We start from the raw sequence: 26,201 nt of genomic DNA, 5'->3' as shown, positions 1-26,201 counted from the left end.
TTACAGGCGTGTGCCACCACGTCCGGCCAAGGGCACCCTATCTCAAAATTTAAAAATTTAACAAGGGGTGGGAATGTAGCCGGGTGTGGTGGCGCATGCCTATAATCCCAGCACTCGGGAGGCTGAGGCAGGAGGATCACCGCGAGTTCGAGGCCAGCCTAGGCTACAAAGTGAGCTCAAGGCCAGCCTGAACTGCATAGTGAGGCCTTGTCTAAAAAAGACAAAACAAAACAAAATAAATGAAAAAGGGGTGGGAATGTAAATGCAAAGGTCCAAATTCAGTACCCCCCAAAAAAGGAGAGTATAGCTCAGTGATAAGAGCGCTTGCCTGCTTTGTGTGATGCTCTGGTTTAATTCCCAGGAACATGGGGGAGTGTGTGTGGGGGAAGGGATGACTGATGCATACTGAACATGAACTTTGAAAACATCACGCTAAATGAAAAGTCAAAACAAATCACAAAAAACCCTATTCTATTCCACATCTATTAAGTACCCCAAATAGACAAATCTGCAAAGACCAAAAGTACGTTGTTTGTTTTAAGGGTAGGGTGGGAGATGTAAAGACAAGGTGTTACCAAAGGTCATATGGTCTATTTTAGCTGTTGTAAAATACATAGGTCATCTTAATGACTTCTTGCTTTGTTTTGGGCAAGGGTGATGCTATGTAGCCTAGGCTGTCCTCAAATCTGAGATCCTCTTGCCTCAGCCTTCCCTACTGCTGGTATTATAGGTGTGGTATCCACACCTTACTCATTTTCACTACTTTTATGTGTACATAGCTCAATAGGGTTAGGTACAAATATATGATTGTGAAACCAATCTTAGAGTTTTATAGCTTTATATTTAGCTCTTTGGTCCATATTGAGTTAATTTTTGTATGTGGTATAAGGTGTCTAATTTTATTCTTTTTTTCCCCTTCAGTGATGGGGATTGAGCTCAGGGCCTTGAACATGTAGGGAAGCACTTTGTCATTTAGCTACACTCCAGCGCACAATTTCATTCTTTTGTATGTGGATATCCAGTTTTCCGAGCACCATTTGTTGAAAAGCAGTTTTTTTGAAGATGAGTCTAAAATTAATTGTGAGCTGGGCGTGGTGGCGCATGCCTGTAACCCTAGCACTCTGGAGACTGAGGCAGGAGGATCATTGTGAGTTTGAGACCAGCCTGGGCTACAAAAGTGAGCTCAAGGCCAGCCTGAACTGCATAGCAAGACCCTGTGTCAAATAGACAACAAATAAAAAAAAATTATGATAGTTGTATGCATCTTAAATATATTAGAAAGCATTCAATCATGCATATTAAATGTATATTTTACTATATATGAATTATACTTAGATAAATCTCAATAAAGGAGAAAGTAGTTTTTTGACTCAGGCTTTGTGATAAGGCTAGTGCTGCTGGCAATTATACTTCAAAAATAACTGCATTAGTTTACAGGCATGACAGTTTCCTGAGGAACCTCAGAATAGTTGAGTTTTTGGAGGGAGGGTATGCTGGCGATTCAATCTATGGCCTTGTGCATGCCATGCATGTGCTCTACCAGTGAAATACACTTCCAATCCCCAAATAGTTGTTTTCTTTTATTATCCTTCAGAATCAAAAGGGTAAGCAGTGGTTTTACTTGGTTTTTGTACATTTTAATTTAAAATTTTTTTTTTGCTGTATGAACTCCAGGGCCTTTGCACTGAGCTACATCCCTTCTAATTTTTTAAATTTTGAGACAAGACAGTGGCCCAGGCTAGGCTGGAACTGGCTATCCTCCTGCCTTGGCCTCCTCGAGTGCTGAGATTAAGGCATGTGACACTATCAGCTCATGACGTTTTCTAATCTTTTTTGTTTAAGTTCATGTTCCTAGACAGAGATTTGTTTGGTTTATCTTTTGAATACATGGTACTTTTTTTTGTTGGGGGGGGTACTGGTACTCAAACTCAGGACCTTGCGCTTGCCAGGCAGGCACTTGTGACCCTGAGCTATATCCCCAGCCCACATACTCTTCACTTAATAAATGGCCACTATTTACAAAAGGTTTCAAATAATAAACTTTTTCTTGTCTTTTTGAGACAAGGTCTCGCTATGCAGTTCAGGCTGGCCTTGAACTCACAAGGATCTTCCTGCCTCAGCCTCCTGAGTACTGGAATTACAGGTGTGCACCACCATGCCCAGCGATTTACTTTAATAGTGCAAAAAATGTTTTCTAATCAGTGAAAAACTTACGAAAAATTTAAGTACTTTAAGAAAGAAAAACACAAATACCTACATAAACACTACAATTATTGACTTACAACTCAAGACATTAGGGACCATCACTATAAGCCAAATCATTCTTTGAGTAGGTTGTTCCAGTCCCCAAAATGTATAAAAAATGCCCTCTAATTCTTAGGTATACAGAAAAATTATGAAACTCTAATAAGAAAGCTAATTTGTGGTGCATCCCTATAAACCCCAGCACTCCAGAGATAAAGGCAGGAGGATTCCTGCAAGTTTGAGGCCAGCTTCAGCTATCTAGTGATTTCAAGGCCAGGCTGGACTACTTAGCCAGACCCTGTTCAAAACAAACAAGCAAACAAACAATTAAAGTTTCATGGGAAACAAACCACACCATACTAATAGCTTTAGAAATTTTTTAAAGGAGTTAATAGAAATAAACACCAAAGTCTTGATTTTTATGCCAAAGGAGTTTCATGCTGACTTTTGAAGCTTAAAGACGAAGCTATCTTTTTATATATGTCAGAAATAAAAACCAAGAAAGATAACATTTATGGGATCCATTCAACTTTAATCTGATCCTACAGTAAAAAGGGAAATTTTATTTATTTGTTTTTGAGACGGTCTCGCTCTGCAGTTCAGGCTGGCCTTGAGCTCACTTTGTAGCCCAGGCTGCCTCAGCCTCCTGAGTGCTGGGATTACAGGTGTCACCAACATGCCTGGCAAAAAGGGAAATTTTAAAACACATTTAAACTTCCAACTCAGAGCTGGATGTAGTGGTGCACGCTTGTAATTCCAGCACTCAGGAGGCAGAAGCAGGCAGATCACCAGGAGTTCAAGACCAGCCTGGGCTACATAGCAAGATCTTCTCTCAAAAATGCAAAAACAAACAAAAAAAATCAAATATATTTTGGTTTAAGATTAAATAGAAACAAATACCATAATTATGACTCTTATTTGCATCAAAGTGTTTTCATATCTGCCTAATAATCAATGGATATACTGTTTTTTTTTTGGTCTTTTTGAGACAGAGTCTCACTATGCAATTCAGGCTGGCCTTGAGCTCACTTTGTAGCCCCGGTTGGTCTCAAACTCGCAACACTCCTCCTGCCTCAGCCTCTGGAGTGCTGAGATTACAGGCGTGTGCCACTATGCCCGGCATGCTAAGTTTTTTTGTATGAGGAGAGTGTGGTTTTAGGAACCAAAACCTGTAGTAACTTTATTATTGCCATAAACTAGTGTTTTGGAGGAGATATTGTTTGAAATGTTATTTAATAAAAGAAGATTGAGAATCTTGCTGTAAAGCAGTCCTTCAGAAAGATGAAAACTTAGGAAAAGGCATATTTTGTACTTCACAAACATGAAAATATTAATGTATGCACTGATGTATAATGAATTAATTTTGCCAAGAAACTACTTATCAAGAAAACATTGACAGCCGGGCATGGTGGTGCACGCACTCGGGGAAGCTGAGACAGGAAGACTGGTGTGAGTTTGAGGCCAGCCTGGGGTACAAAGTGAGCTTAAGGACAGCCTGAACTGCATAGCGAGACCCTGTCTCAAAAAGACAAAAAAAAAAAAAAAAAAGGAAAACATTGACAGTATAGACTAGAAAAGACAAGGCCCTCAAGAAATGATGACAACTATTCCAATAGGTGTTGTTTTCCAAAATTTTATTTATCTGAAACAGCAGTTCTGAAATGGACAAAAAAGATGAGTAGTTTGTACATAGGTTTCTTTTTGTTGTTACTGAGATAGGCTCTTGCTAAGTTGTCTTGAACTCATGGGCTTGTATGATCCTTCCATCTCAGCTTCCCTCCTAACTGGGATTATAGACACGCAACAAGATTATAGACAACTGGGATTATAGATAGCACCTGACAGATACATTTCTACTCCAGAAATATCTGCTAGGCAGAACTCAGGGTACTTAAAAATATCATAGATCTATATATGGAAAAATGGTTAATGTGTTTGTTGGTGACAACATCTCTTATACTTAAAAATTACTCCTTAGGCGTTGTACTAAGCAGAAAGCACAATTTTAGTCAGAGGAGATTTTCCCTAAGGCTCTTACTACTTACTTAACCTTGGGTGTACAGAGATGAGCCAGTTGGTAGAAAGCTAATTGAGACCATTCATCAGCCCTGACTATACATTTAAAAATTAACCTATAAATTAACTGTAACATCATCAGAGGAACTTTACTAGGCTTCTCTGATCTAAAGACAAACAGCAATGGAGACTCTGACATAATATCCCAAGTGTGTGCACTCTTGTTTGTTAGAGCTGTGGTTCATGAGTCTAGGGGTAGAAGTGGCAGTCCTGAAGTAGATCTCGGGAAATTTGCTTGACTACATTCTTCAAATAGTTGTCTTCTAATGGCACCTTAGATATAATGGATGCAATTTCATCTTGGCTGGAAAGAAGAAAAAGTTAATTAATTTTTCTGGAAACTTATACTTGTCTCTAGTTCGCTGCTACTCATGTTCTTGGATACAGTGTCTCAGTTTCCTAGAAGGCACAAAAGGACATTTCTGGACATAAGCCGACTGTCCATTTGAAACGGGACTTCAGAATATGCTGAGAACTAATTCTGTATGCAACTGTAAGGTAGCGTGAGCCAGTTGCTTTCTTTAGCTATAAAATTCTAATTGTTGGGGCTGGGGATTTAGCTCAGCAGCAAAGCGCCTGCCTGGCAAGCGCAAGGTCGTGAGTTCGGTTCCCGGTGCCGGAGAAAAACAAAAAAAACAAAACAACAACAACAACAAAAAAATTTCTAATTGTTGGTACTTGCTGATGGATTTAAGGTGGGCTTTCCTAAACTCTGCCATCTCCCAGTCTGTCAGCAGTGGATTTAAAAAGTCATAAAACAGATCACAACCTATTAAGAATGAGACATTTATAGGTCTGATTTCACAAACTAATTGAAAAAATGTATTACCAATATTCCATTTTATTTATTTATTTGATTTTATTTTATTTTGTCTTTTTGAGACAGGATCTTGCTATGCAGTTCAGGTTGGCCTTGAGCTCACTTTGTAGCCCAGGCTGGTCTCGAACTCACAAAATGATCCTCCTGCCTCAACCTCCCAAGTGCTACGATTACAGACGTGTACCACCACACCTGGTTCCATCTTAATTTAATGCCACAAAATTGTTTCCCTATGATCTGAGCTAAGTTTACATAGAATTTTCTCCTTCTTGATTCCTGTTTTAAGTGTAAGTGAATTAAAAAAGTGAAGTACGTACAATAGAACAGATTCTCAGCTGGACATGGTGGCAAACGCCTGTAATCCCAGCACCTGGGAGGCTGAGGCAAGGGGATCACCATGAGTTTAAGGCCAGCCTGGACTACAAAGTGAGTTCAAGACTGTTATGGTTGATGCACTGTGTCAACTTGAGAAGTTTAGAAGTTTAAGTAAGCCAATCAGCAGGGATCCAGGTCCTTGTTTTGTGAACATCCTCATCCTGTGCAAGAGGAGGGCATGGAGATTGTGTGAGTGCTATACCTGCCCTAGGGGTGGGGGGCAGGATAGCCTGTTTACAGTATAAGGGAGGAAAAGAGGCTTGTTCTCCCCAACTTTTGCTGTCTTCTGCTGCCTTGGACTGTTGTCTCTGTGCCATGTCACTCTGCCTTGATGTCAGCTAATCATTGACTGAAACCTCCATAAACTATGAGCCAAATAAACCTTTCCTTCCTTAATTTTGGGTGTCGGAAATTTTGTCTCAGCAACAAGAGAAAAGTAACCAAGACAAAGGCCAATCTGAACTACATAGCAAGACTGTCTCAAAAACCAAAAAAAACCCCAAATAAACCAAAACAAAAGGGAAGTGACATTTAGCTCTCACTACCCATTTGCTGACCACTTGAAGGGATCTTTCAAATGAAATAGCAAATGTGAAAAAGTAGCCTATTTTATCCTGCTGGTCCTTACTTACCCAGTGTTCCCAAGGTGATTTTCAATGGTAAAAGGTAATGGGACCAATGGATAATGGGCAGAGAGAGACAAAGTTATCTCAAACTTTGCAAATGCTACAGAGCTGGAAAACAAAAGCTTCAATCTGTAAAAGACAAGATCCACAATTAACGACATAAAACAACAAAAAAGATTTAAACAAAAACTCATTTTCCTTTTCATTGGCATCTGAAACTTGGTATACATTATTTCTTGTCCTTATCAAGTGGAACAGAAATGGATATACTGTTTTTTTTTGTCTTTTTGAGACAGGGTCTTGCTATGCAGTTCAGGCTGGCCTTGAGCTCACTTTGTAGCCCAGGCTGGTCTCGAACTCACAATGATCCTCCTGCCTCAGGCTCCCCAGTGCTGGGATTATAGGCATGCGCCACCACACCCGACAATACGTTTATCTTGTTTTACCCAGTTCGTAATACTTTGTTATCACTGCCCCAAGTAACTAACACACTTACTCAGTATCATTCACATATATGTCCATTAGGTTATAATTTGGTCCCCATCTCTTTAAAAATTCAATCTCTTCTCCAAGGAGTCTACAATGGCTCACCACTAGTGAAAGTTCCTGAAGCATCTAAAAAAAATAGATGTGAGGGATGAGGAATTACAAAAACACACTTCAGTGTTTAATGGCTCTGTAATAATGAACCACCAAAAATTAAACAATTAAATATATATGTCATCTTAGGATACTTTTATATGCACAGAATTTCAGTTCTGTTTTTTTGGGACAGAGGCACAAATTTTCCTTTGAAAACTTCAATCAGACTTTACCTTGGGTATCTCATGCTGTGTTGTACATTTCTTCTTCCAGGATTCTTGTTCCTCAATGTATTGGAAAATGAGCTTATGAACCAAAAGAGAGGAAGAAGGAGCTTTATCCCCTGGGAAAGAAAAAAAAAGTCCAAAGGCGAGTATTATTTTTCTTTCTTTCTTTCTTTTTTTTTGTCTTTTTGAGACAGGGTCTCGCTATGTAGTTCAAGCCAGCCTTGAGCTCACTTTGTAGCCCAGGCTGGTCTCGAATTTGCAACAATCCTCCTGCTTCAGCCTCCCGAGTGCTGGAATTACAGGCATGCACCACTATACCTGTCTCTATTCATATATTTTATATAAGTTAAAAATACTACATTACCTAAGCAAGACATACCCTCAAACTATTAGGTGACAAAGTATACTCTTCATGTTTATTTTCAAACACAATTCTATATGGTATACAAGACATCCCTACAAAAACTCAAGCCTTTATCATGACACAATAGTTTTATAAATTTTTATTTTTTATTAATATATGTTTACAGTACATAATGATCACACTGATCATGGGGAGTTGGTACATGTACACAACGTATCTTCATTCTTTTTTTTCTCCTTTCCCACTTTATCCCTCTTTATCCCATGGTCTCCCTGTGTAGTTCAGGCTGGCTTTGAACTCACTACTGGTATGCAACCAAGACTGGCCTTGAACTTAAAGTGATCCTCCTGCCTCAGCTGCCTGAGTACTGGGATTACAGGTGTGCCACCATATCTGGCCTCACATACAGAATAGAACTATTAAAAGCACAGGTTTATGACTGGGACTGTATCCCAGTGGTAGAAGGCTCACCTAACATGTACAGAGCTCTGGGGTCAATCCCCAGCGTCACAAAGAACAAGCATGGGTTTAAATACAACATATACCTGAATTCAAATCCTGACTTTTTAAAAAAACCTTTTTCTTTCTTTTTTTCTTTGCTTTCCTTTTCTCTTCTCTTTTCTTTCTCTCTCTCTCTCTCCCTCCCTCCCTCCTTCTCCTTCCTTCCTTCCTCCCTCCCTCCCTCCCTCCCTCCCTCCCTTCCTTCCTCCCTCCCTTTCTTTCTTTTTGAGGCAGGGTCTCGCTATGTAGTTCAGGCTGGACTTGAACTTACTACGCAGCCTTTGTAGCCAGGCTGACCTCAAACTCAAGGTGATTCTTCTACCTAAGTTTCCTGAGTGATGGGATTACATGAGTGTGCCACCACACCTGGCTTTTTTAATTACTTAAATTTTTTGATCTGTAGTTTCCTAACTTGTAAAATGGGAAATAATACCTCAGCATAATAATACACATGCTTGCCAGTTGTGGTGGCACATACCTGTAATCCCACACTTGGGAGGCTGAGGCAGAAATATTGCCACATGTTTGAGGCCAGCTTGGACTACAGGTGAGTTCAAGATCAGCCTCCACTACAGAGCAAAACTCTATCTCAAAAAACTAAAAATACAAAACAAAAATACCCATGTCTGATATAGACTAGGTATTCATAGTGGTAATTTTCAAACTAGGGAATAGCTATTATCAGTCGCTGCTCAAAACCTAATAATAAGTAACTTCTGGCTCAGTGTGGTGGCTCATGCCTATAATTCCAGCACTTGAGAGGCAGAGGCAGGAATGCCAGAATTTGAGGCTAGCCTGGGCAACATAGTGAGTTCAAAATCAGTCTGAATTACAGAGTGAGACCCTGTCTCAAAGAAAAAAAAACAACAGAAATTTCTTTTAAAATCCATCCAATAAGCTGGGTATAGTGGTGTATGCCTGTAATCCCAGCACGCAAGATGCAGAGGCAGAAGGATCACTGAGTTTCACACCAGCTTGGGCTACATAGTGAGAACCTGTCTTGGAAGAAAAGAAAGAAAAAAGAAGGAAGGGAGGGAAAAAGGTAGGGAGGAAATTCAATATTTAGAACATTACCCAAGCAGATTTATATCCAATAAATATTTTAAGGACAAATTATTGTTGTTGTTTATAGTTAACTTAGAATGTAAAAGAATTACCAAGAAACAATTTTTAAATTTTTTATCAACCTATTAATCTGCCTATCTCTCTCTCTCTCTTTCTCTCTCTGTATCTATCTATCTATCTATCTATCTATCTATCTATCTGTCTGTCTGTCTGTCTGTCATGTATCTGTGCTGGCAGTGACACAAAGCCCTTTTGCCTGCTAGGCAAGCACCCTGTCATTGAACTATGCCCCCAGCCCAGAAAGTATAATTTTAAAGTATCAATAATCCTCCATCAGATCAAAGTTAGGATCTTTGATAACAAGACTGCCATGAAACAACTACCATAATGTGTGAGCCCCATCAGTGCAGCGTCCTGGGGATTTCTGAACAAAACAGATAAAGAGTATCAACTCAGCACAACTCAGCACACCTGGAAGAGCCCTGATAATGTGTGTCTTTCTGAACCTATTTCTTTCTTTTTCTTTTTTTTTTTTTTGTCTCTTAAGGTCTCTCTATGCAGTTCAGGCTGGCCTTGAGCTCACTTTGTAGCCTAGGCTGGTCTCGAACCCACAACAATCCTCCTGCCTCAGCCTTCCGAGTGCTAGGATTATAGGCATGTGTCACCATGCCCGGCTTTTGATCCTATTTCTGATTATTTGAGTTTTCCAGCATTCAAAGCACCATCTAACACTCACTTAAATGAGTAAATTGAGAATGATAGCTAATTTAGGAATTCTTATATCAAATTGTGTCATTTAAAAGATGGCTGGGAAGCTCAATATAGCTACTTCTGGTCCATGCTCAGTTACGAGGACAACAATGAACTCAGAACTGAATTTTAGGGGCTTGGAGGCCTGAATTTATAGACTAACTAGGTTGGCCACATCCTAATAATTAACGATTCTGATTCTGATCACAGGCAAGCAGATGATCTTACCTGAAATATTTTCTTTTCTTACAATGCAGACATGGTTTACAAATTAGGATTAGGTGACAAGAGTACTGGGAAACTCTCAGACAATTCTGTTCACTCTGCAAATCAAATTAATTTGTATCATCCTCCATAAGAACACAGAAAAAATAACACATGCGTTCAATAAAATAAAGGTTTAAATTAAAAATAATTTTGGTAAACAGCATTTTATGGTATACTGATGCTCAAAAACTAAAATTACGCCAGGTGTGGTAGTACATGCCTGTAATCCCACTATTCGGGAGGCTGAGGCAGGCAGATTGTTGCAAGTTCCAAGACAAACCTGGGCTACAAAGTGAATTCAAGGCCAGCCTGAACTGCATAGTGAGACTCTGTCTCAGAAAGACCAAAACCAAACCAAAACAACAACAACAAAAAAACCCAAAACTAAAATTACTGCTGGGTACAGTGGTACAGGCCTTAATTTAGCTACTCAGGAGGGTGAGGCAGAAGGATCATGAGCTTGAGCCTAGCCTGGGCAACACAGCAAGACCCTCTCTTTTTTTTGGCACTAGGAATTGAACTCAGGACCTTCTGCTCGCCAGGCAGGTCCTGTGCCACTGAGCTATATTGCTAGCTCAAGACCTCCGTTTTAAAATTAATTAATCAAAACTACAGAGAAATGGAGAAAATAAAAAAAGGAAAAAATGAGCAGACTGAAAGCATATTTATATAATATTAGGCATATAATATAATATTAACAGGTATCTCTAAGTGGTAGAGCCACTTTTTGGTAATTTTGCAATCACATCTTGAACAGAATTTTCTTTTCTTTTTTCTTTCTGAGACAGGGTTTCACTATGCAGTTCAGGCTGACCTTGAACACGTTTTGTAGCCCAGGCTGGCCTCAAACTCGCAGTGGTCCTTCTGCCTCAGCCTCCTGAATGCTGGGACCACAGGTGTGCACCATTATGCCCGGCTTGAGTAGAATTTTCTTAGAATATGTGTTTTATTGTCACAGTGATAAAAACAAAGAAAGAAATGCTCTAACACTTAAATTTCTTTTGCTAATAAAAACTAAAAAGTTATACTTATCAAGATACTATTTCACAAAGTAAATACTATATACAAAATTAATCTTTGTAACAAAATCTTTGCATCATTGTTTCAAAAACAGAATGCATCTTTTGAATATTATTCCTATAGCCAACAGGGCTGCACCCCTGCTGATGGACTGTTCTGTGGCAGGGAATAGCTCTGAAGAGCAGCTGATCATCTTCACATGCAGGGAAAATGCAAACCCACTATCTTGGTTAGTTTTCTCTCATTGCTGAGAAAAATTTTTTTTTTTTTTTTTTTTGAGAAAAAATACTTGATACCCAAAATTAAGGAAGGAAAGGTTTATTTAGCTTTCAGTTTGTGGAGGTTTCAGTCCATACTTGGCTGGATCCAAGGCAAAGTGGCACATGGCAGAGGACAACAGTTCATGGCAGAGGAAGACAGCAAAAGCAGCAAGAGCAAAAGGGGGGAATGGTGGCAAGCAGGCTCTTTCCCTCCCTTACACTGGCATGCAAACTACCTACCCCAGGGCAGTGTAGTACTCAGATCCATGAATCAATCATTAAGTCTAAATGTTGGCCCCATGACTGCATGAGGATTTGGGGAGATAAGCAGACACAAATCGTAACATTTCACCCCTGGTCCCCGCAAAGACTCATGCACATCCCATTTTCAAAAGACATTTTAGTCCAGCTCTAAGAGTTGCTAAAATCCTAACAGTTTCAGCATTGCTGAAAAGTCCAAGTCCAAAGTCTCCTCTGAGATGTAAGGCACTCTCCCAGCTGTGAACCCCTGTAGAAATGAAAAGTTAAACACTTCCAACATTTAATGGCATAAAATAAACATTACCAATCCAAAAGGTACAAACAGGGAGATACAGAGCATTGGGACCAGAGCAAGTTCAACATCTACCAGGGCAAACATTAAGTCCTGTAATTCCACATCCAGCATCTGAAGCAATTTGTGGCAAATTGTGAGCTCCAAAGGGCTTGCATGAGTCCAGCCCTACGGCACTTCCAGTGGTTACAGCTCCCACAGCTTCTCTCTTGGGCCCACTTTGCTCCCTCCTTGCAGCTTTTCTCAGACAATCCATGTTCCTGGCTTTTCCAAACTGCGGACTCCAGTGCACCTTATGCTTCACATTCACAGCTTCACATACTGTTCTCTCAGGGGCACACTGCCTGGCCTCCCAGGCCTTCTGAAATCGAGGTGGAAGCCCTCTTAACCTCAGAATTCTTGCATTCTGCATGCATAAAACCAGTGCCATGTGGATGATGCCAAGGTCTGCTGCCACCTGGAGCAGTAGCCAAGCTTTCCTCTCTCTTGGCCATAGGGGTTGAGTGCCTAGATTGCTGGGCCCTCTGAATCCAATTCTGAGGAGCAAATTCTTTTTGCTGCCGCAACTCTGGAACCTGGTGCAGCTGCTGCCACCATTCTGGAACATGGCGTTCTGCAGCTTTCTCCTCAAAGCAAAGTCTTCACCTTTGCAGTTTTGAGACTGCAAAGGGTGGAGCCTTGCTGCTTCTTGTGATGCCCTCAGGCCATCTTTCTATTCTCCTGTTCCTCCTCATCAATGGAGTTCTCCTCAGATTTATCTTTGCAGTCCACAGCTTTACTGGAGCTTCCTTTCTGGCCAAGCTCACATTTTAAATCATCGTGATGGGTTCTTTGCTCTTGATTCTCAACGTAAATCTGGCTAAAACCCCCCAACAATAGCCATGCCACTGCCTCAACATTCAACTGCCTTAAAATTTTTTTTGCCAGATCAGTTAGTCTATTGCCCTTAATCTCAGTCTTAGGCAAAGTCTCTGGACACAAGCAAAATACAGACAAACTTTCTGCCAAGACATAACACACATCATCTGGAGTCCAAGAACCAATGCAATCTTTTTTCCCAGCAGAAACCTCCTGAACCCAGTCTTTACTGGCAGGATTTCTATCAGGCTTCTGGTCTTCTGAGCTCTGACCAGAATCTCCAATACGGATCAGCCAAAGGCGCTTTAGTGCTTCTCTTTCAGGCTACATTCCTGAACCTTTCCAAACTCTTCCCACAAGCCATTTCCAAAGGCTCTTGAATCACATGGTCAGGTACAGTCACAGCAAGACCCCACTTTCTGGTACCAAATTCTGTCTTCGTTAGTTTTCTCTCATTGCTGAGACAAAATATCTGATGCCCCAAATTAGGGAAGGAAAGGTTTATTTAGCTTACAGTTTGTGGAGGTTTCAGTCCATACTTGGCTGGATCCATGGCAAAGCGGCACATGGCAGAGGACAACAGTTCATGGCAGAGGAAGATAGCAAAAGCAGCAAGAGCATAACGGGGGAGTGGAGGCAAGCAGCCGCTTTCCTTCCCTTACACTGGTATGCAAACCACCTGCTCCAAGGTGGTGTAGCACTCACACCCATGAATCAATCATAAAGTCTAAAAGCTGGCCCCACAACTGCATGAGGATTTGGGGGGATAAGCAGACAGAAAACATAACACCCACATACAATGCCACATTAACACTTAACTTGGGAGAAGGAGCCTGGGAAAAGTATACATTTTTCAAACCACAGTAACAAACCATGCATCTACAAAACGGTTCCTCAAACACCACACCTGTTTTTCATCAGCTTCAGCTCTCATTTGTGAGTAGCTTCTTCTGGCAGCTGCTGGGGACTGTGCAAAGTTCTGGGTGAGGCAGCCAACACCACACCCTGGGACAAAGCAGTAGCAGGAGCCCTGATCTGGTAAGCTGGCATGTCACCTGTGGCCACCATCATGTGGGGCAAGTTCAGTTTCCTCATCTTGAACAACAACCTGGCTGCCTGGGACAAAGAACTGCTGTGTGCCATCAGCTGTCTGCACTGCATACTGTACAACTGTAGCACCTGGAGTAGGAGCGCCTGAATTTGTCAACGTTAATGCCTGCAGTCCTGAACGTCTTCAGATCCCAGGTTAGAAATCTGGATTGCTCCGCCTTGGGCTATAGCAACCAGTACTCCAGATCCACACCTCTCATAGCCCCTCAGTGCTTACATGGAGATCTAATGCTGAGCCCCTTGCTGGGAGCCTGCACCAAGAGCACAAGGAATAAAGGCACAGCAGCTGGCTACCAAGAAACAATTTATGACCATAAATTACCAATACTTTTAGGGGCTTAAACGTTTTGAACTTACCATCTAACAAAGATTGAAAACTCAGGTCAGCAATCTTCCTGTCAGCCTTTTCCAGGAAAGGAACACCAACTAAGAACCAAAAAAAGAATAGTTACTATCTTTTTACTATCTGATTCTAAGTGACATAAAACTCTATAATTTCAAATCTTACATTCCGGTATCAAGGTTTCTTCATGACAATTGAAAGTTTATCCTTGAATCACATTTTTCACTATAAATGGTAGACTGCCCCAAGGCTGCTCAACTATAAATAAATAAATAAATAAATATATATATATATATATACACACACACACATATATGTGTGTATATATATATACATATATATATATAGAGAGAGAGAGAGAGAGAGAGGTTTTTTTTGAGACTGGGTCTTCTATGTAGTTCAGGCTGGCCTTAAACTCCTTATGTAGCCCAGGATGGCCTAAAACTCACGGCAATCCTCCTGCCTCAGCCTCCTGAGTGCTGGCATTACAGTTGTGTGCCACCACACCCAGCTTGCTCAATATATTGATTGGTAGGCCCCTGAAGGATCTTTAAAGTGTAAAACACAGCTACATCTGTTAAGGCTTCTTCCTTTGACCCCTAATTTCTGTTAAGTAATTTTTTTCAGGAAGGGCTATCATTTTCCCACACCTATCCCTGAGTAAATACAGTAAAAATAATCAATGTCTTAGCGTTGTTCTGATGAATTACAGATAGCCAGGATAGCTGCTCACCCCTCTGGACTCTAGAGCTGCCTTCAGTCTCTCAAATTCTGATTCTTTCCACTTTGTTGAATGGTTTGTTGCTTTGCTTTTTACTTTTTTCTTTTTTTTATTTTAAAGAGAAAAGAACAAAAACAAAATAACAAAAACAAAACACAAAAACTATAAAAATGATATAGAATTTCCAAACAAGATGATAGGAAATCAACAATGGTTGTTGTATTACTTATTGTATCTGGCTCAGATTACCAGGTATAGGTATGCAAGACTGATCAAACAATTAAGCATTAATTGTTCCTTTCAAGGAACCAATAGAAATTATCTTAGCTATCTATCTTGTGTATATATACATATATCTTTTTCCTTCTTTCTTTCATTTCTCCTTTCCCTCATCCTAGTTGTTCTTTCCTATTGAGCAGTGTCTTTCCCTTTCACAATATCTATTGTGCCTTTTAGATTTTATTTAGGCTTTCAGGGCACAATCTGTCACAGTAAAATCTTGGAAACAGCCCAAATGTCTGACTAAGGAGTGGATAAAAAAGATGTGGTATTCTTTTACAATGGAGTATTACTTAGCTATAAAGAAAGAAACTCGAGGCTTTTATAGGTAAATGGATACAACTAGAGACCATACTCATAAGTGAAATAGATCAGACCTGCATGTGTAAATACTTTTTTTCTTTTAAAAGATTTATTTATTTATTTATTTGGGGTTATTTTTTCAGACTGGGTCTCACTATGTAGCCAAGGGTAGCCTCGAACTCACAGTGATCTTCCTGCCTCAGTCTTTCAAATATTGGGATTATAGGTGTGTGATATCACAAAACAATTTTTTTTGCGGGGGGGGGGGCAGTTTTCCGGTACCAGGAATCGAACTCACAACCTCATGCTTGCCAGGCAGGCACTCTGCCGCTGAGCTAAATCCTCAGCCCCTACAATTTTATTTTTAAGGGTGACATTTATCCCCTTTTCACAGTAAAAGCACGTGAAAGAGAATGATTTTAACAATTAGTGAAAAAAGTACAAATCTGGGTCTCAGCCATTGAAAGTTATTTACAACAATGGGAGAAATGTACAGAGAAGGCGATACAAGATGAGGCAAGATAAAAAAGAAAAAACTCAGTACACTTAAGGGTTTACAGGCTACGTAAGACATTTTGATCATTAGCCTAAAATAACAATATAGATCAGATTTTCAACAGTTACTACAGCTATAGGGAGGAGAGGGAAAAGATCCAGAAAGATCAGTTGAAATGTAATTGCAATGTAACTGAATCAGTGGAGTTAGAGAAAAGTGGACAAATATTAAGAAATTAAAACCAGTTTGTCTTAGCTGGGTGTAGTGACTCACGCCTGTAATTACAAGCACTTGGAAGGTGGAGGGAAGAGGATCGAGGCCAGCCAGGGCTAACTCAGCAAAGTCAATGCCAGCCATGACTACTATAATGAGATCCTGCCTCAAAAAACCAAACCCAAGCAAAACACAACAAATATAGATACATCTTATTGATGATTTGGACATGTATAGTGCCCAAATAGATGCAGAAGAAATAGAGAAGGAAATGCAGGCTATTCCTTAATTTTGGATCTGGAGAGAAGGTGATTTTCATTGAGAAAAGGAATGTTTGAGAAAAGGAATGCTTTAGAAGAATAAGGTTGAGAGGCTGAAAGACTGAAGTTCCTATGGCCATGTCCAAACTGACAAGTTAGAGAAGAGACTAAAAAACTGCTAGGACTCTGTCCAGTCTTTTGATAGTAATTCTACCTACCTAAATGAACACAGTATAGGGGACTGAACTTGGGCCCTGTGCATATGAGGCAAGCATGCTACCACTGAGCTATATCACCTGTCCAGAGCTGCAGTATAAAACTCCCAATTAAGAGTCACTGGCCATTAAAGTAAATTCTCTAAAGAGAATTAAAGTAAATTCTCTACAGATAAAGATGGAAAAAAGCAACTCAGAGCATTATTAAGGTAGCAAAATCATTTTGTCCAATATGATTAACAAAGGGCAACTTTCACTAGCTGCATTTTTGTTTTTATTCTCCCCATAAACTCCAGAACTAGGGATTGAACCCAGGATCTCTGCACTGAGATATATATCCCTAGATGTTTAAAAAATTTTTTTTTAAATTTTGAAACAGGGTCTTGCAAAATTGCTAAGATTTGAATTTTTTTTCCTTTTTGTGTGTGTTTTTCTTTTCTTTTTTTTTTTTTGGTCTTTTTGAGATAGGGTCTCGCTATGTAGTTTAGGCTGGTCTTGAGCTCACTTTGTAGCCCAGGCTAGTCTCGAACTCACAACGATCCTCCTGCTTCAGCCTCCCAAGTGCTGGGATTACAGGCATGCGCCACCATACCCGGCCTTTTGTGTGTGTTTTTGAGACAGGGTTTTGCCATGCAGTTGAGGCTGGCCTTGAACTCACTTTGTAGCCGAGGCTGGTCTCAAACTCCCAATGATCCTCCTGCCTCAACCTCCCAAGTGCTGGGATTACAGGCATGCACCAAACATGCCTGGCTAAGATTTGGATATTCATAGAGTCTAACCATTTATTTTTCTTCAGAGGATTATCTTACTTTTGCTACTTACCTACTGGCTCTCCAAAAGTGATGATGAGTTCTATAGTATCATAAACAAAGGTAAATACAGCTTGATCATCACTCCACTCAATGACTTCCCACTCAGACAAACTGAAGAGAGAAACAAAAAGAAAAGCATTCTTTTGCAGTAATTAAATTGAGCTGTACCCCATCCCACCTAAAAGAATTTCTGATACCACCCAAATAGCACCAACAGCAGCTGCTGCTGGATTTGGAGACAATTAACATTCCAATTCAAGTACTGTGCATACACAAGCTATGCTTTTGAAAAAAAAGTAAGAACTCAACTCAATCTTTTTCTTTTTTTTGAGACAGCACCTCACTATGTAGTTCACCTTGACCTTAAACTATGTAGCTGAGGCTTAAACTTGTAGCAATCCTGCTGCCTCAGCCTCCTGAGTGCTGGGATTACAGCCATGTACCACCATGCCCGCAAGAACTCAATCTTCAGTTGTATATCAGAGAAAAAATAAGTTTATACAGTGAAAAGTACTACATTTGTAACAATATTCCTGATAAATGTAAGCATTATGTTTATCAAAAGAGTGCCAATAAAATTTAAAAAAACAAACATCATTCCATAGCTCTCCCACCCTTATATTTTCACCTTGGTGTCAAGTGCATAAACTCTTTTAGAGGCTGTACTGTACCATAGATTAAAAACCTGTATGATATGCTGGGCATAGAGCTGTGCAGCTACAGTCTAGTTACTTGGCTAAGGCAGAAGTGATGGAGCCCAGGAGTTCAAGGGCATACTGGACAACATAGTGAGATCCCATCTCGAAAACAAAACAAACAAACAAACAAACAAAAAACCTCAGGAAACCTATAGGAACACATTAAAAATACATCAGCTGCTCCAGTAGACTCAGATAATCACTAAAGCATAAGATACAATATAAACTAATGACATCTGATTTCCTTACCTCAAATGATCCAGTAGTTCTTCAGTTCTATTTGTTTGTTTTTGCATAAAGTCTATCTGAGCAAGGGTTTGCTCTTTCTGTACTTCCAGTTCTAAGAGCTTTCTGCAAATAAAACCAGGTAGTTATTGAAAGATAAGGTCTTAGCCGGGTGGTAGAACACATCTGTAATCCCAGTACTTGGGAGACTGAGGCAGGAGGATCGTTGGGAGTTCAAGACCATCTTGGGCTACAAAGTGTGCTCAAGGCCAGTCTGAACTGCATAGTGAGACCCTGTCTCAAAAAGACAAAAAAAAAAAAAAAAAAAAAGAAAAAGATGAGGTGTTTGTTAGAGAATTTAGATTATTAATAAAAAGCTTCATGGCAAACGTAAGGTCCTGAGTTCAATTCTCAGTACCAAAAAAATAAATAAATAAATAAATAAAAAGCTTCATTATAAGAAGCCATTTGCTAGATGGTTCCAGTGAAATAATAATATTTTGTTTTGCTAACCATTAATCTAGAAGCAGGTTAATTTAGGAAGGATGTAAATCATTATCTCTCAAATTAGGATAGCTTACAGTATCAGTGGGGTTCCATATTCTTTAAAATAATTATTGGAAATTACTTTTTCATTTCTGATGAAGCATAAAGTAAATAAGGATGCCTACCTTAAAGATCAGATCTATAATAGATTTGTTGCCTACATTTGATTTTATTCAGTTTATTAGAGCTAAATAGAATTTATTAGTTACTTTGCTGCTATCAATTTAATTCCAGTCAAATACTACTACTATTCAAATTAATGTTGTTATAACTAATATGCACCAATTAAAAAAATTAACGTTGTTGACTGGAATTTTATTGGTTTAGTCATGATTTGTATTTAATTTATTTTAGTCCTATAGTTGAACTAATTCATAAGTCTAAGATGTCTCATTTTATACTTGTACTTATCTAAATATAATAGTTTAATGCTTGGTTTAACTTTTTAAAAAAGATCCTGACAGTATTCAAGCTTGAGCAATACCACCTTGGAGCAGAAGCCCTGAGTCAGGCTTAATCATGTGCCGAAACTTGTCTCTAAAGGCAGAGGGTCAGCATCACATTTTTTTTGTGGGTCTGGCATTACATTTTCTAACACTCAGACTGTAGGCTGACCTTTGAAGCTCCTCCTCTTCAGTTTTTAGCTGTTCTAGATCTACAAAAAGAAAACAAAACATAAAAGGATACATTAGAATGTTGTCACAATATATAAACAAACTGAAAGCAGGTGGTCCCCTCAATGTATTTCCTTAACTAATTTGGGTACCTCTCTCTGCAGCTCTCATTTCAGAATCCCATTCTTCCACAGGATTGTCTTTCTCTTCATCCTCCAAATTCTTAGTTTCTAAAGTAGACAGTATGGATTAGAATAACTCAGTTAAAGATACTTTACTAAGAAGCCAGACAGGGGGCTGGGCATGGTGGCACGCGCCTGTAGCCCTAGTACTCAGGAGGCTGGAGCAAGAGGATTGCTATGAGTTTGAGGCCAGCCTGGGCTACAAAGTGAATTCAAGGCCAGCATGAGCTGCATAGTGAAACCCTGTCTCAAGAAAAAGAAAAAAAATTATGAAGCCAGACGTGATGGTGCACACCTGTAATCCCAGCACTCAGGAGGCTGAAGCAGAAGGATCACTGCAAGTTCAAGGCCAGCCTGGGCTACATATTGAGTTCAAGGCCAGCCTGAATTACGGAGCAAGACTCTGTCTCAAAAAAAAAAAAATGAGTGACAAACTGAATAAATATGCCCACAATGAAGTGTTGGGAATATTTCACAAACTTCCATCACACAAACACTTTTAGCGGCAGATTAGTAAACTTTGTATTAGTAAACAACATAGAAGTGATTTCAACTAGCATCTTCTTAAGGGTTACTTTGAGACAGAATCTATTTATATATAATACATTTATTTATTTATTTATTTATTTATTTATTTCCTGGTACCGGGAATCGAACTCACGACCTCATGCTTGCCAGGCAGGCGCTGTGCCGTTGAGCTAAATCCCCAGCCCCTATATAATACATTTATATAATCTATATATCATATATTATTATATATAAACTTATATAATCTAGATAATGTATATATTATATTCATACAATTTATATTTATATGATTTAAACAAATAAAACATATAGATATGAAAGTTACTGTTAGATAACATTCATGGGCTAAGTGGAAACTGATATACATATAATTTAAAATCTCTATTCATATCCAAACCGAGTTTATCCAAGTTTAGATTTTCTTTCAAAAATATCTTTTTCTTCACCATCACCAGCATCCCTTAATATAAGCTTCTGTTCTTCTTTAACTAGACCATTCCAATGACTACTTAAATTGGTTGAATTTACTCTTGATCTACTCAAATCCAATCTCTGTATCATAGGCAGTGCTTGACACCCTTTAAAGGCTGTTACTGTTCTCAGAAAAATTCAAAACTCTTTTAGAGGCCCTCCTAGTCCTGGCTCCTAGTGATACATCAAGCTGTATGTCTGATCATCTTCCCTTCTACACTCTCTATTTGAGCTAACTTGGCCTTAATTTCAAACCCTGTAGTTGATGTATTCTCTCCCATGTATGGGTTTCTGCATGTGTCATTTATTTTAGTTTATTTTCCCTTTCCTTTTTACTTTGTTAAATACTATTTATCCTCCTTCAGATATTGGATTGAATGATACCTCTTTAGAGGTAAAGAAACCCTGACCTTGGTCAGAATTTTGTTACAAGATCTCATACCTAAATTTACCATAAAATTACTTGCTTAATCTTTATATTTTCTTCTGGACTGGAAATTTCATAAAGGCGCATATAATGTTTGTGGTGGCCTAGCAATGTGTCCTGTGCACTGAGTACTGCACACGACACACAGAAGGTACTCAGTGAGTCTGTTCAACAGTGAAAGTGCAACAAACAGGGAGCGTTCAGTATTACCTAAAGAGGGAAGAGTGGAGGCTGGGCATGGTGGCGTGCGACTGTAATCCCAGCACTGGGGAAACTGAGGCAGGAGGATCCTTGTGAGTTCGAGGCCAACCTGGGCTTCAAAGTGAGCTCAAGGCTAGCCTGAACTGCATAGCGAGACAATGCCACAAAAAAAAAAAGGAAGTATGGTGTTTTTTGTGGCTGTTGTTTTGTTTTTATTTATTTACTGAGTGAAAGAGTGAGTTTCCTGAGGGAAGGTCTCACCATGTGGCTCATAAACTCAAATTCTGTGTACTCCATGCTGGCTTTGAACTCATGATGATCCTACCTCAGCTTCCCAAGTGCTGGGATTATAGGTATGTATCACCACGCCCAGCCCTGTTTTGTTGGGCTTCATGATGTAGTCCAGCATGGCTTTGAGCTCACTCTTCAGCCTAGGGTGGCCTCAGACTCAAGATCTTCCTGCCTCAACCCCTTGAGTGTTAGGATTATAAGTATGTGACACCACAGCATGGCTTTTGTTTTATTTTGTTTCATCTTTTTGAGGCAGGGTTTCACTATGTAGTTCAGGCTGGTCTTGAACCCACTTTGTAGCCCAGGCTGGCTAACTCTCAGTGATCCTCTCAAGTGCTGAGACTACAGGTATATGCTACCATGCCCAGCTGAGCCTGGTATTTTTAATGATGGTGGAGAGGTAAATATATAAAATGAAAATGGAGAGGTTAAATGTATGCGAAAAGGGAAAATCAAAGATATAAGATTCAAGAAAAGAAAAGAAATAAAAGAGAAAAAAGGGAGGGCAGGGGAGGGGAGGGGAGGGGAGGGAGAAGCCAGGCATGGTGGTGAACACCTGTAATTCCAGCACTTGGGAGGCTGAGGCAGGAGGAATCACGGTGAGTTTCAGGCCAGCCTGAGCTACACAAAAGAGTTCAAGGTGAGCCTACAGAACATAGTGAGACCCTGCCTCAAAAAAGAGAGAAAAAAAAAGAAAAGAAATAAAAGATTAGATGGAAAGACTAACCATAGGGAGAAAAAAAAGAAAGATAAAAGAATGACTATAAATAGATAAAAATTTGGAAAAGTAAAAAAAAGAAATTTGGTTTTAGGAAGTTTGGAATTTCCAGGTTCAGGGCTTCTACTTTTTACACGTGAAGTAGAAAGGAAGGTAATAAAGAGATGGGGTAGTCTAAGACTATGGAATTTATACACTCATTGTCAATTCAATGTAGAATATATATAAGCATTATTCTTTTTTTGTTTGTTTGTTCTTTTTTGTGGTTTTTGGTTTTTTTCCGGTACCGGGAATCGAACTCATGACCTTGTGCTTGCCAGGCAGGTGCTGTGCTGCTGAGCTAAATCCCCAGCCCCTATATAAGCATTATTCTAAGCAAAGCGTATTAGTGAGGATATAGGGAAAAGTAAGAGTTAATATTCTGTGGAACTTGTCTCTGTGGAACTCATAGTATAATTTTAATTAGGATGACAAAGACAAAATAACTATAACTATGTGACAGAACTATATGATGTATTAACAAAATAGTCATAGAGAGTCAATCGACAAAGACTATTTTTCTTGTTGGAAACAACAAGGTCAGGAGGCCTGGTGATGTAACTCAGTAACAGACTGCCTACATCGCATGTGCAAGGCCCAGGTCTCCATCCTTCTGGAACACCCACAAAACTACGATAAACATGTAATGCCAGAACTACAAACAAATGGCAAGATTTGGCTGGAATTTAGGATGTGTAAGGGAGTAGCAGCATAAAAGGTAAGATTAGAGATTAGGGCTTAATTTTTAAGAAATAGATATATGCTGGGGATGTAGCTAAATGCCTGCCTGGCAAATGCAAGATCATGAGTTTGATTCTTGGTACCAAAAAAAAGAGAGAGAGAAAAAGAAACAGATGTAGAGGTCTTTTAGGAGACTAATATAATGAAAACTGTCCTTCATAAATATTAATCTGGCAGCAATGTACAGGTTAAGAAAAGGAAAAAAATTCAAGAGGTGCTGAAGAGGCAGATATGACAGGACTTAAAGAAAATGACAGTGGGGCTGGGGATTTAGCTCACTGGCACAAGTGCCTGCCTGGCAAGTGCAAGGTCCTGAGTTCAATTCCCAGTACAAAAAAAAAACACACACAAAAAAAAAACCATAAGAAAATGACAGTGTTTAGCCTTTTACAGTATAAAAGAATTGGGACATTATAAATGAAGATAAATTCTGTTCTATTCATTAGAGATTAAGGTGCTTAATATGTTTGTATAAAAGTTCAACAAGAAACTAGAAATGCTGAAGAAGAGGACTGTTGCGAGTTCAAGGCCAGGCTGGGCTACAAAAAAAAAAAGAAATTAGAAATTTAAGTCTAGATCTCAAGAGAAAAAGGTTAAAGATGTCCTCAACCAAAATGCTTATAAGTGAAAGGGCAAAATCCGTGTCTTAGACATCCTTATTTATTTTTCCTGATGCTAAGCACAGTATCTACTATGAAGTACTAAAAAATGTTTGATTAGTTTGAATTTGGGGATTAGTTACATAAATATAATTATTAAGGCAGATGAAAGCATTAGGAGAGATAATATAAAAAATAACAGATGATAAAACTTAAATCCAGCACAATGGATTAGTCAGACAAAGATGGGCTAATTGAAGAGCTAAGGAATAGACAAGAAAAAAGAGCAGGATTAGGGCAGTATAAGCTCAGAGGTTAGGAGATGAAAATGTTAGGAAGAAATCAACAATCAGCATGTCTAATGCATTATGACACAGGTCAAAGCCAGGTATGTGGTGCACACCTGTCATCCCAGCACTCGGAAAGGCTGAGGCAGGAGGATCACCTCAATTTCGAGGCCAACTTGAACTACATAGCAAGACCCTGTCCTAAAAATAAATAAATAAATAAATAAATAAATAAATAAGAAAAGAAACACGTCAAGATGGGTAAGAGCTGAGGGAACCAAATTTGACTCTAAGAAAGCAGTTTCAAGAAAGCAGAACTAACAAGGACTTATGAAAGGTCAAACTGAAAGGTTAGACCATTTGTTTCTTTTTTGTCTTTTTGAGATAGGGTTTCACTATGCAGTTCAGGCTGGTCTGGAACTCTGGACAATCCTCCTGCCTCAGCCTCCTGAATGCTGGGATTACAGGCGTGTACCACCATGCCCAGCCAGATAATTTTAAATGGAGATAAATTCATCTTTTAAAGAACACAAGATTATGGTCTAGGTTATGAAGAGCTTTCCAAAGGGACTCATTATCTTGGACATCTCTTGATTGTTGTGGATCAACATGGTAAAAGAGTTTTAACTTGCTTTAATTTAAGGTCTCAAATTGTTAACATGAGTCTTCAGAATAATAACAGTAACAACTCTACTGTAGGGAAACATTTAGATAAAATTAAGTGCTACTTTAGGAAGGTGATTATTTTTTTGGTGCTAGGGATCAAACACAGCATCTCCACCCTCTAGGGAAGTATTTAAAATACTTGCCTATTTCCACATCAGTGAGACAGTTATCAATCTTCTTAAGTATATTGTCCATCTCATCTATCCTTATCTGAAGTTTCTCCCTCTCGTTCTAAACACAAAAAAATTATAGACTGTCAAATCAAATTACCAAAACAAACAAATGGTTCAAATTGCTGATACAACTGTGTGTCTCAATCATGAACAGACAAAACTTACAATGAAGGTCAAAACTTTAAATCTGTTCTTAAAAACAAAAATAAATTAAAAACAAACAAAAATTTAATTTAATTTAAAAAGCAGATACATAAATCACAAACTAATTTTGTACTATTCTTTAGCATTTCTATATATATTCCATGGAATATAGGATATGTTACTTAAAATTTGTATTTCTCTAAAAGAAGATATTGCATGCAACATTTTCCATATGTATTTTTCAATGGAAATGGAAAATTCTTTTACACAGAGCCTTTCCAAAAACATGATCATTTTGAGAAAGGTCAGTTAAATACATGCACATGTATATTCAGGTAGAAAGGCAATCCTAGTCTTTTTTTTTTTTTCTTTTAGTACTGGGCATTGAGTCTAGGATTTTTGCACTGAGCTACATCTCTACATTCCCAGCTCCCCTACCCACTTTTTTGAGACAATGCCTCACTCAGTTGCTTAGGCAGGGCTTGAACTTGTGATCCTCCTGCCTCAGCCTTGTAAAGTGTTGGGATTATAGCAGTTCACCACCATGCCCAACTAAATCTATAGTCTTTAGCAATAGCACAGGAAATTTTGTGTTTAATTTATATATACATATATATATGTACAGTTTGAGATGAGATAAAAGCCCATAATAGTACTATATTCTAGTTTACTCAAGATGCCAATATTTTGACTATATGAACTTTTTATGAACAACTGTTAAATTTTACTTAAGTCTTATTCACGTATCTCCTAAGGAATATTCTTCATATATCACAACCACTATAAAATAATTTTACTAGTATTTTCTGCGTTATTAATTGTCTCAAATTACCTGAGCTGACTGTACCAGCTTGCTGTACAGAGCCACTTTTCCTTGGTGAGTGAAGACTTTAGTCATCTTGGTAAAACGTGACTTTATCTTGTTAAGGTGAATTCCAAACGTCTTTAGCTATAAAGAAAATTAAAGAGTACACTGAACTAAAACAAACCAATCAGAAACGTAAATGGTGTGAGGACAGTTCAGCTGCCACATGCCAGGCTTTGTCCATTTTAGACTCTGATGCCTAAAGCAGGACACTTCTCATTACCAAATTTAATTCTATAAAACAGTTTAAGAACAAAACTGAAGATGTCAGGAGTCCTCCATCCCATAGTACTGGGGATTAAACCCAGGGGCACTTTATCACTGAGCTATATCCCCAGCCCTTTTTATTTTTTAAGACAGGGTCTGGCTAAATTACTAAATTCCCTATGCTGGCTTCAAACTTGTGATTCTCCTACTTCAGCCTTCAAGAGTGCTAGGGTTATAGG

At 38.9% G+C, this 26,201-nt stretch overlaps 1 protein-coding gene across 3 annotated transcripts in view; it reads right to left on the bottom strand.

The window, feature by feature from the left end:
• Window positions 1-4,390: 4,390 nt before the first annotated feature.
• The window catches only part of Casc5 (cancer susceptibility candidate 5), a 62,638-nt gene continuing 40,827 nt past the window's right edge, over window positions 4,391-26,201 (bottom strand). For 2 of the 3 annotated variants that reach the window (XM_005381250.2, XM_005381251.1), the window contains exons 17-27: window positions 25,723-25,839; window positions 24,717-24,804; window positions 19,576-19,653; window positions 19,425-19,464; window positions 18,288-18,389; window positions 17,351-17,451; window positions 14,056-14,124; window positions 6,957-7,066; window positions 6,638-6,756; window positions 6,148-6,270; window positions 4,391-4,624 (exon numbers count right to left, since the gene is read on the bottom strand). In XM_005381250.2, coding sequence (XP_005381307.1) covers window positions 4,510-4,624; window positions 6,148-6,270; window positions 6,638-6,756; window positions 6,957-7,066; window positions 14,056-14,124; window positions 17,351-17,451; window positions 18,288-18,389; window positions 19,425-19,464; window positions 19,576-19,653; window positions 24,717-24,804; window positions 25,723-25,839 — 1,062 coding nt within the window. In that variant the 3' untranslated portion in view covers window positions 4,391-4,509. Of the gene's footprint in view, window positions 4,625-6,147; window positions 6,271-6,637; window positions 6,757-6,956; window positions 7,067-9,631; window positions 9,954-14,055; window positions 14,125-17,350; window positions 17,452-18,287; window positions 18,390-19,424; window positions 19,465-19,575; window positions 19,654-24,716; window positions 24,805-25,722; window positions 25,840-26,201 lie in introns of those variants that run through there. The other variant, XM_005381252.2, reaches the window with a different exon arrangement.

The sequence above is a fragment of the Chinchilla lanigera genome, unplaced genomic scaffold (genome assembly GCF_000276665.1).
Source record: "Chinchilla lanigera isolate Chin_1 unplaced genomic scaffold, ChiLan1.0 scaffold00015, whole genome shotgun sequence".
Taxonomy (NCBI): domain Eukaryota; kingdom Metazoa; phylum Chordata; class Mammalia; order Rodentia; family Chinchillidae; genus Chinchilla; species Chinchilla lanigera.
Note: the sequence above shows the minus strand (reverse complement) of the source record. Positions and strands in the feature narration are given on the sequence as shown.